Source organism: Olea europaea, unplaced genomic scaffold, assembly GCF_002742605.1.
Source record: "Olea europaea var. sylvestris unplaced genomic scaffold, O_europaea_v1 scaffold823, whole genome shotgun sequence".
In the NCBI taxonomy this organism is placed as follows: Eukaryota; Viridiplantae; Streptophyta; class Magnoliopsida; order Lamiales; family Oleaceae; genus Olea; species Olea europaea.
Genome location: NW_019266669.1, coordinates 166,992 through 177,571, shown reverse-complemented (window position 1 = coordinate 177,571; position 10,580 = coordinate 166,992). Strand labels below are relative to the sequence as shown.

General features: G+C 32.4%; 1 protein-coding gene across 1 annotated transcript; it reads left to right on the top strand.

The window, feature by feature from the left end:
• The first annotated feature begins 4,610 nt into the window (after positions 1-4,610).
• Positions 4,611-8,401, top strand: LOC111391695 (probable hexokinase-like 2 protein). The gene is made up of 9 exons (XM_023016943.1): positions 4,611-4,894; positions 5,115-5,268; positions 5,371-5,550; positions 5,918-5,992; positions 6,541-6,696; positions 6,895-6,993; positions 7,089-7,219; positions 7,770-7,851; positions 8,068-8,401. Exons 1-9 carry the CDS (start codon positions 4,620-4,622, stop codon positions 8,389-8,391), a joined length of 1,476 nt encoding a protein of 491 aa, XP_022872711.1. The 5' UTR covers positions 4,611-4,619; the 3' UTR covers positions 8,392-8,401.
• Positions 8,402-10,580: the final 2,179 nt, after the last annotated feature.

Sequence of the window (10,580 nt, the reverse complement as noted above, 5' to 3'; positions counted from 1 at the left end):
CTCTCTCTCTCTCTCTCTCTCTCTCTCTAAATTTGAATTCTATGGAATTATGAATTATGAGTGTTGTAATATATTTCTATCCACCTATTCTCTATTTATAGAAAAGATGATACAATTTCAGTACAATAATAATTTCACATTCAAACAAAAGTTCTAATTGAAACCCAAGTAGGAGTTTTAATTTAAGTTCAATTCCAATTAGTTTACATGTAATTACATATATAGTCCTAGAATTTCGATTACAATTATAATTAAGTTTACAACTTTCATAGTAGTCACAACCAAGTACTTTATTGTAATCACAATTAAGCCCAAGACTATTATAATTACTGTATTTAAGTTCCAATACTTTATGGAGCTACCACAGTGACCTGATCAGGTAAATATTATCCAAACTCCAATAATTAGATCATGTCTAATCGACCTTAAACTACCCAATCTAATTATTAGTCTTTGTTTTTTACACTAAAGGCAAAAGATTGAAATTTTGGAATAAATCTGCAATACTTTCCTTTGACCTGTCATATATGTATTTTATTCCCGTTCGAGATTCGATAATTAGGTATGAGCATAAATGACTATTTTGCCCCTCTAATTATTCCCACTAACTAAGTTTCATTTTCTTCAACGGTCCTATAAATTAATCACAGATATCGAAATTTAGCTGTTGCTAAACACTGAGCTCAGATTTTAACTGTTCAACAAAAATATTTAAGTAATCACTCTACCCATTTTTCTGAGTGACGATTCTCAACACGAATTCATGTTCTCTACTCCGCTCATTCTTAAGTTTCCAACTCATCGATATATTTGAACAATCAAATTGATCTCACTTATTGATGAATCTAAGAACCATTAAAATTATGAAAAGATATAAATAATTCTGTCAGAGGATTTAGATGAAAATACACAGTGGTCAAATGGAATTTAATTCTCCACATGGTCATGTTATAGAATTAAATTGGACACGCGGTCCGTTCAATACACTCCAAGTGTAGTAGTGTCACATTCAACTATTTCTGTGATAAGGACAAATTACAAACCCGAATAGTGAATTGATCAACACTACAATCTTCCAGTACAAGGTGTCAACCCTTATACATAAATTGTGAACAAATTATTTATTATCAAAATATAAGTTGTGTCATATTGTACTTTTCAATGCAAGTACCCAACTTATATTATAACAAGTGATCACATGTATTTTCATTTCACATGTTCAATAATAAATGCAATAAATAAAGTAAACATAATTTTATTCAATATAAAAAATATTGTTATTTTTACATCAGCAAAACTTATAGTGGTAACAGAGTCACTATTGCTCACAGATCCAAGCAATTCCACTGCATTATTTTATTTTATTTTTTATTTTTTATCTTTTTTGAAGAAAGTGGCTGTGAAGAAAAAAATGATCATAACTTATTCAATCCTGAATGATTTTACACCTGTTATTTTGTGATTTTTTTCTCGCAAACCGCCACGGGTAAATCTTCATTCATTGAATTTCTGATTGTGGACGTTGTGAAGTTTCTTTCCCAGAAGTTCATTTCGGAATACAAGCATTTCTGTCAAGTCACAATTGTTGTGCCACAACCACACATTATCTGTGCATAGATCACATCACATGCACAAAAAATACGTACATGTGAGTAGGATTATCTTGTCTCTGAATTGTATGGCAGTAAATGTCGCATGGTAGTCAAGAAAAATCTGGTGGGCTCATCGTTGGATTTGTTCCCAGAGAATTATTTGGAAGATGAGTGTTTGTTGTTATATATTGTTGGATTTTAATACTCAATAAATCTCGAATTATGATATTAAATATTGTAATATATTTCATAGGTTTTGGAGGATGAGTGAAATAATAATCGAAAACCAATTTCAAAGTCTGAACCCGACCCAATTATATTACCTTTTGTATGGCTTTCAATCTTGGTCCATTTAAAACCTAACCTAACCCATATATATGTGCTTATCCTAGTCGTTTTTAGTGTGTTTAAAAGAGAAAAATGTGGCTGGTCATCTCCACAAAGATCGGCTGCTTTGGTGCCAAAAACCAATGACTTTCTTGGAGTATTTGGCCTCCCTTTTGTGCCCTCTTCCATTGGTTTTTTCTCCTTGCCTTCGTGGCAAATTATCACCGTTATCTTGTCTTTTGTGAGTGAGATTGAGATGCAACCAAGGTAAAAATATTGGTTGTACGTTGGAATCGTTTGGACTGATTGGTTGGTAGAGAAAAGTAATGTGAAACTGAGCCCAAAAAACATCTATTTAACGATTTTAGAGCAAACTTGCTCGACATACATAATGCCCATCATGTATGTGTGACCCCACCCTCCAACATGTTTATCTCTATTATTGACATTCATCATTTTTGTCATCAACTCTATTTATGAAGAACCACTTAAACTTGCACGCTTTTTTTAAAAAACTTTATTATATATTATTTGTTGATGTAATAAAATACTAGAAAATAAAAGTTTGTCTCGAGTTTGTAAATGGCTTGACTTTGGCAGAGAGGTTCAAATAGAATATTTTGCTGTAAATTTTGAGGTGACATAAAATTTAAAATTACCATAGTTTCAAAATACACTCAAATTAAAAAATATATATAAAAAATTGTGGTCTTCTTTTAAAAATCAGACGGTATTACTTAAATATTTTAATATCACAATAACATATAATTTATGATCCCAAATACTTGCTAATCACAAATCACAAAACGTCACAATCATAAAGAAAAAAATATAGATCGTAATTACAAATTTAGCCATAAATAACACGTTTTTATATGTACTATTTGTCATTTACAAATTATCAAATTAATTGGTATAAACTTATTTATCAATAACAAGTTATCAAGTTTATTTTCGCAATTTATTTATCTTGTCACATATTATCAAAATAATGATCACAATAACCCAATTAAATAATCACAAATTACCATTCATCTCTCCAATTCACACCACCCACACCCCACCAATCCCGCACCACGCAAAATGTGGCCGCCTCTTAGATCCACCACCCACCACCACCAACATTCAGATCGCATTAACAATCATCATCATCAACAATAACTAGACAGTGCGTCAGAGCGACAATGCACCGCAGACGAGAGAAGTGAGGATTATGGTGCCAATGAGGAAAAATTGTATTGAAGTAGTTGTGACCATTTTTTGTGGAGGCAAATGAATTAGGGTCGTGGGTCGTGGTGTGGAATCTGGTGCGATCGGGGTATACCTGATTTTTGAAAGAATAACTTTTTCATCTGATTATTGAAATGGAAAATTGAAAAATATTTGTGAGTGTAATTTCCTCTTGCCGGATTATAACTATGCAGACATAAAATAAGTAAATGGACTCGACCTGTTAAAAACTAGTAGTCAATTTAAGACTATTAAAACCTAATTTTACAAAGTATAAACAATTTTAAAATAGTTTTTGCATTAAGTATATAAAATAAAATATAATTTTGCATTATATATATAAAATAAAATAAAATAAAAACTATTTTTAAAAAATTTAAAATAAAATAAAAACTTATTTAAAAAGAACATTTAAAAATGAAATAAAAACTTGTTTTAAAAAAAGTTACTTAGAAAAATAAAATAAAATAAAAAGTTATTTTAAAACAAATTCCTTAAAAAATAAAAATAAAACTAAAATAAAATAAAAACTTAATTAAAAAAAGTTTTTCAAAATAAAATAAAAACTTATTTTAAAAAAAATGTTACTTAGAAAAATAAAATAAAATAAAAATTTATTTTATCTTTAAGATAAAAAAAAAACACTTTTATTTTTGGTTTTTAAATGTATTTTTTTAATATATAATTTAAAGTTATTATTTTACCCCTTTAAAATTAGTGAAAGAGATGAAAAAAAGTTGATGATCATGGAGAAACGTTATATAAAATTCGATGATCATGGTGAAATAAAATCAAATTGGGTGACACTGACGATATTCAATATAAAGTTGGTTGGTTATGATCTCAATGATCTAAAACTCTATCAAAATGGAAAGGCATTTCTTAGCCACAATCCAAATACCTTTTCTAAGATGATTGAACGCTCAAAAATGTGATCTATTGACTTTTCAATTTTTCTTGCATACAAATATCATATTAGACATTAAATTTCCACGCACTTCATAAAGTAGCATTATGGGTAATGAGAAGTTATTCACAATTCAAAGAATAACTAATCCCTACAACCTTTTTTTTTTTTCTGGGTCGAGTCAATCCACATGGACGAACTGCCCATTCCAACAATTTGAAAAGTGATCTATATTGAAGTTGTGAGTTTAAAAATTAGGACAAAATTACGTGGAAACATGAAAAATGATATATATTTTTAAGAATGTTTGATTGAAAATAAGTTTAAAGAGAAGTGATATCAAAAAGTCATTTCAACACAAATACTTAAAAATAAAATAAGTACGTTATTCTGTTAGGAATTGATTAAAATTCGAGTTCAAATTTGAGAAATTTACCATAATACTCGTTTACTCCACGTAAATGTCGCAAATTCTGTTTCCTCCTCAATAATAATGTATGACGGGGCCGATAAAGCTGAAACAGATGCCAAAACATAAAAAAGAACAAAAAAAAATTAGACAGATGAGGAAGGAGGTGGTGGTGGCGGCGGCGGCTGTAACAGTGGGTGCAGCAGCAGTCGGTGTGGCAGTGTTTTTGAAACATTGGGAGCAGCAGAGAGAGCGGCGATTGAGACAAGCAAAACGACTTCTTCGCAAATTCGCCAACGATTGTGCCACTCCGGTGGCTAAACTTTGGAATATAGCCGATGACTTGGCCTCGAAAATGGAATCTGGGCTTTCATCGGAGGAAAGTATATTGGGGATGCTTGTTTCCTATGTCGCACCACTCCCTACAGGGTAATTAGTGCTAACCATCTCGTCTAAAAAAAAAAAAAAAAATTTAAAAAAACGTTAACTATATTTCTTCAAATCATGTTTGCACAACGATTAAAATATATGCATGCATCAAGGGTTTATATACTTGCGTAATTTTTTCCATGCACGCACAGGTAGAAATTATTTATATGTATATATACACGTGCAAGTTATTTATAATTGTCCATGCATGTGATGACAGTGAAGAGAAAGGTATATATTATGGGATAAATCTACGAGGAACAAATTTTCTTATGATCCGAGGAAGTCTTGGAGGGAAGAATTTACCTATTTCTGAATTGCAAAGGGAAGAGGTTGCAATTCCTTCGACTGCCATGGATGGAGATTCTACCAAAGTAAATTAATTTTTTTCTATTATACTGTTAGAGTACCGCATTGTTATCGCTAACGATTTTCATCGTTTTCTCATTGTAAGTTCATCAACGCTCTTAATTTAGGAATTATTTGATTTGATTGCTGTGGAGCTAGCCAAATTTATTTCAGTACATAGTGAAATTGATGGCAAGGCAGAATCAAGAGAAAGAAAATTGGGATTCACAGTTTCATTCCCAGTGGAGGAAGATGCAAGATCCTCAGGCACTGCCATTAAATGGAGGAGTTTATCGGTCAATGACATAGTTGAGTTTCTTTACCCCATCACTTCTCAAAATGGAAATTGTAGTGTCAACTTGATTTACTATTAAAATCTTGTTTATTGCTTTATATAGTATAGAGTACTATACATAACTGTGTATTAAATGTGGTCATACAAAAAATGCCAACACGAGTAGCATTATAATTTAAAGAGTGGTGTTATTTAGTTCCACTGGGGTTATAACTCCAGTTTAGGTGATGCTAATGTGGTATTAATTGATAGATAGAATTAAATAACTCACTTAATTTCACATTTCATTTAATATATCATCTAATATCATCTAGATTGGAGTTCAACCTCAATGGAGCTACACAGCATTACTCTAATTTAAAAGATGCAAATTTATTCAGGTTGGCAAAGAATTGACGAATGACATCAATCGAGCCTTGGAGAAGCATGGTATAGACTTGCGGGTTTTTGCACTAGTAAGTTGTACTTAAAACCGTTATTTTTATCTCATCTCTTAAGTGCTTAGACTTCAAAATCATGTGATCTAAAAGCATATGTTGTCAAACTAATTAAGGACAAATTTATTTGTGTCAACATAATTAGCCTCTATTTAGTAGAAATTAAAATTCAGATTTTAATCTAAGTCAAAATCAACAACTAATTTTTAACTACAAATTTTATGGGACCCACAATTTTTCAATCACACATCTCATCAACTTTTATCAAAATCTACTAAAAATTTTGATTTTAATCCCTCACCAAACAAGGGCTTAATTTGAACATATTCTCTCAACTGGCAATCAAATCATAATTTTAATCAAAGACTTGAAACGTGCAAGCTTTCATAATTGGATGACAATAGAACTCGAATCTAGACCTTATGAGCATTGTATAAATTCTGTTAGTTCTGCAATAACAAAACATTATTTTTATTTTTGGCTTCAGAACTTGTTATATAATTGCATCTCTATCCAGGCAGGGAAGGAAAAAACATTAAAAGTTAACTGAAAATTTATTTATGCAGGCTAATGATACTACAGGAGATTTGGCTGGAGCAATATACTACAGCAAAGAGAATGTGGCTGCAATAACTTTAGGAATGGGAACAGATGTTGGATATGTAGAATCAGCAGAACAAGTTCCAAAATGGCATGGCCAATCACCCAATTCTGGAGAAATGGTCACTAACTAATTAATACTTATGAAATGTTAGGCAGCGAAGAACAATGAAAAAAAAAATTAAGGGGTCAAAAACTTGTTTATTGGTGTTGAGTCATATCGTACCAAACATGCAACTACAGTACATTCCATTCGAATAAAACCAAGCAATTGGGACAAAGTATAATGTGATTAATTTTTATTTTTTTTATTTTTGCAGATTATAAATATGCAATGGGGAAATTTCAGTTCCTCCCATCTCCCCTTTACAGAGTTTGATGCCTCTTTAGATGCTGAGAGCTCAAATCCTGGTAGCAGGGTAAAATCACTGCAGTCAATTAATTGCCATTTCAAAATTAATTAATTAATTGATTGATGAAATTATATCCCCCCCCCCCCCCCCCGGGGGCCCAGATGTTTGAAAAGCTTATTTCAGGAATGTATCTAGGAGAGATTGTTAGGAGGGTTTTGCTCAAGATGGCTCAAGAAACAGCTTTATTCGGAGAATGGGTTCCACCTAAGCTTGCAACTCCATATTTGTTGAGGTATGTTATAATTTCTTCATATATTTATTGTTGGAATAACTGGAGACGGCTCTTCAACACGTGAAGAGACCAGACTCAATGGACCACAACTCTTTTTGGAGGAGAAATGACAAATTTATTTATGACTCTTGTTCGCATGAGTTACATGATGGAATTAGTGGACGACGAGGACATGTAAGACAACTAGACAACTGATTGAGAATGTTGACCGAATGGTGCCGATCGAGCCAATTCTTCAAGGATGTTTTGACGCCAACATGCAATGTACAGTTGTGGTGCCAGAATTTAAGACACATGTAAACTACTGAATAACAAAAAGATATTACAAGCAAGAAAATTTACATTAAGGCCCCGTTTGGTAGCCAATTTTTTCAAAATGCATTTTTCTCTCTCTTCTTTTCAACTACACATTCTTTATTAAAATAATATTACACGTAAATCAAAAACTTTTCCTTATTTCTCAATCACACATTTCACGTCAATTTACTATTCTAAAATGAATTTTTACCTAAAAATGTCTATCATACATCCCCTAATTAATATCTAACAGATCGCCAGATATGGCTGCCATGCACCAAGACACATCAGAGGATTTCGAATTGGTGGATGAGAAACTGAAGGAAATCTTCGAGGTAAATTTTATTCTCTATCTTTTTAAGTGAGTCCTTCATAGCGTTCTTGCTTACTATGAGCTGGCTTTCTATTAGCCATTTTCAATCGTACAAATAGATAGGGTTTAGTGTAAGGAATCCAATACGATTGAAAGATGGCGACACACAACCTTTCCCCCGTACGTCTTATTTTAATATATTTTGTCGTAATATAGACTAATAAGTTTAATGTTTCAGATAAACTATTCGACTCAAATGGCTAGAGAATTAGTCGCAGAAGTGTGCGACGTCGTAGCAGAACGTGGAGCTCGACTCGTGGGAGCCGGCATTGTGGGAATTGTTAAAAAGCTTGGAAGAATTGCAAACAAGAAGAGTGTTGTTACAATTGAAGGTGGACTTTACGAACACTATAGAGTATTCAGAAACTATCTGCATAATAGTGTATGGGAAGTGCTGGGAAATGACCATTCGGACAATGTGATTATTGAAAATTGTCATGGTGGATCTGGGGCTGGTTCTATCTTTTTGGCAGCTTCCCAAACATATAATGCAGGTTCATAAAACTTTTTCATTGTCGTTAGTCACCTCACATAAGAAACACTCAAGCTTCCTGGTCAGTTATTTAAGTTTTGCCAGCTGAGTAAAACAGCATCAAATCTCGATTTACAATATCTATATGACTATATTACACCAAGGACCAACACAACGTTGTACATGGAAAGTAGGACACAGACACAACTTTAGTACAGAACGTTTGGCGGAACAAGTCTTGTTACAAGAAGCCCAGCAGTGAGAACCGATGAATAAGTTTGGTGACCAAAGGTATCCATCGGTATCAAATCTGACAAACAGATAACGGTCCATAGCTGCATGGCAAAAATAAATAAATAATCTTGCTAAGTCGTTATCCAGTCTGTAATAATTCACTATTATCTGCAAAGAGTAGTACCCACATCGATATTTGAAGACATGTAATGTGGACACTTTCAGTAATTCATTCTATGCTTGTTCGGGTAACTTTAAAAAGTATTATTTCTATTTAGTTAAAATCAAATATTAATTTTAATCATACGTTTTGTGGGATCCCATGTTGTTCCTGTTGGGAATTTACTTAAACATGCACAGCGAAAATAAACAGTTTCAATTCCCATTCAGAATTCAGTTTTGTATTTAGATAAGAACTGTGATGAAAAATGTACCTTTTTCTTGATTTTGCAAACTCCTTTGTATTATTCTTTTCCAACAATTTGAATCTGTCTCTCACAGCTGTCCACTTGTCCAGCCTCCAATGAAATCCATACAGAGAATAGATTGCAATTACTAGGGTTTTTCCTCTTGTGCCAGCAAGAATAATGAAAATCTTATGAACCTCAAACCCTAGTCATGTATTTATATAAACTCAAACGGGTTCGGCCCAGTTCGGTCCATTATTTAATTAATCCATTTAATTAAACTCGGTCCGTGAATTAATTAATCCAATTAATTAGACATCGTGGTCAGAAACCTAATGGGTCGCACACAAAAGAGAATTGGAAGATTGCAATTTGCCAATTAGTTAATTTAACAATCGTTGGATAAATTAATTAATTGAACGACGTGAAATATTATTTTGATCTAATCAAAATTGATAAATTAAACACAATTTTAATTTATCACAAATTCACACTCGCCGTCCCAGATTGACATCTAGCAATATATCGGGGCAACACATATGACGGAAAATGTCATATGATATGACAAAACCAAAACTCTCCGTTTACCATGAAATTATAATCCCTTCATCAATATGATCCAATCAACTACGGGATATGGAAGTGTGTTAATCTCGATTATCGATCATATCTTTCATTCTACTATTAAGTCAATATGAGTCAAAACTCCTTTTCGACTTATATGTATACCTTGACCAAGAATTTCGTTATTGACTTAATTGAATGAAATACAGATCACAATTTCTTACTATATAAGAGTGACGAATCCTCTATTGATCATTCACAACCTTCATATGGTTCTTGACATACCTAAACGATGTCGTATTAGCGGCCCTTGGCAGAGCAACATCCAACACCGTCAAAGCATGAATGTCCTCATACAAGACACTATGATGACCTCAATTCATAGGACCAATTCCACTAACGAACGTTAGAGATTAACTACTGACACTCAGATAGCTATCCATGTGGAATCTCTTAGCGGGTCTCCAATGTTTTGTTCTATAACAAAACATCCACTTGTTCATTTAAGTGTCACCACACTTTAACTTGTGAGATCAATTACTTAATTCACAAGTAAGAAATGTCACATGTGATGGTCTATTTGTTCATATTTCATTATTATTTACAACCACGGTTTATTCAAGATCCAATTATACGTAATTTGTATCTCACAATCACAACTCATTGTGATTAACTAATCACTTAAACTTGGATCTTTGGACTCTAATATTTAATATTATTTATCACAACATTAATTTAAATAAATAATAGATCTTGCCAAAATTAAATGCATTAAACATATTAAAAGTGTTTACAACCTAAATCGATTGAATCTAGGGCATAACACTTACAAACTACCACTTGCACTAGATCCAATCACTCATGTATCTAATACCATAAGCGTCCACAAAACGATCATGTTTCTGTTGTGACAACGACTTTGTCAATGGATCTGCAATATTATCATCTGTAGGAACTCGCTCTATTGTTACGTCATTTCTTTGTATAATCTCTCTGATGAGATGATATTGCCTT

Bases quoted from the DNA above. Each gene is read 5' to 3' on its own strand.
- LOC111391695 (XM_023016943.1), top strand. From the start codon at position 4,620: ATGAGGAAGGAGGTGGTGGTGGCGGCGGCGGCTGTAACAGTGGGTGCA. The intron at 7,220-7,769 runs GTATGTTATAAT...AATATCTAACAG, and splicing joins GCAACTCCATATTTGTTGAG to ATCGCCAGATATGGCTGCCA. The intron at 7,852-8,067 runs GTAAATTTTATT...TTAATGTTTCAG, and splicing joins AACTGAAGGAAATCTTCGAG to ATAAACTATTCGACTCAAAT.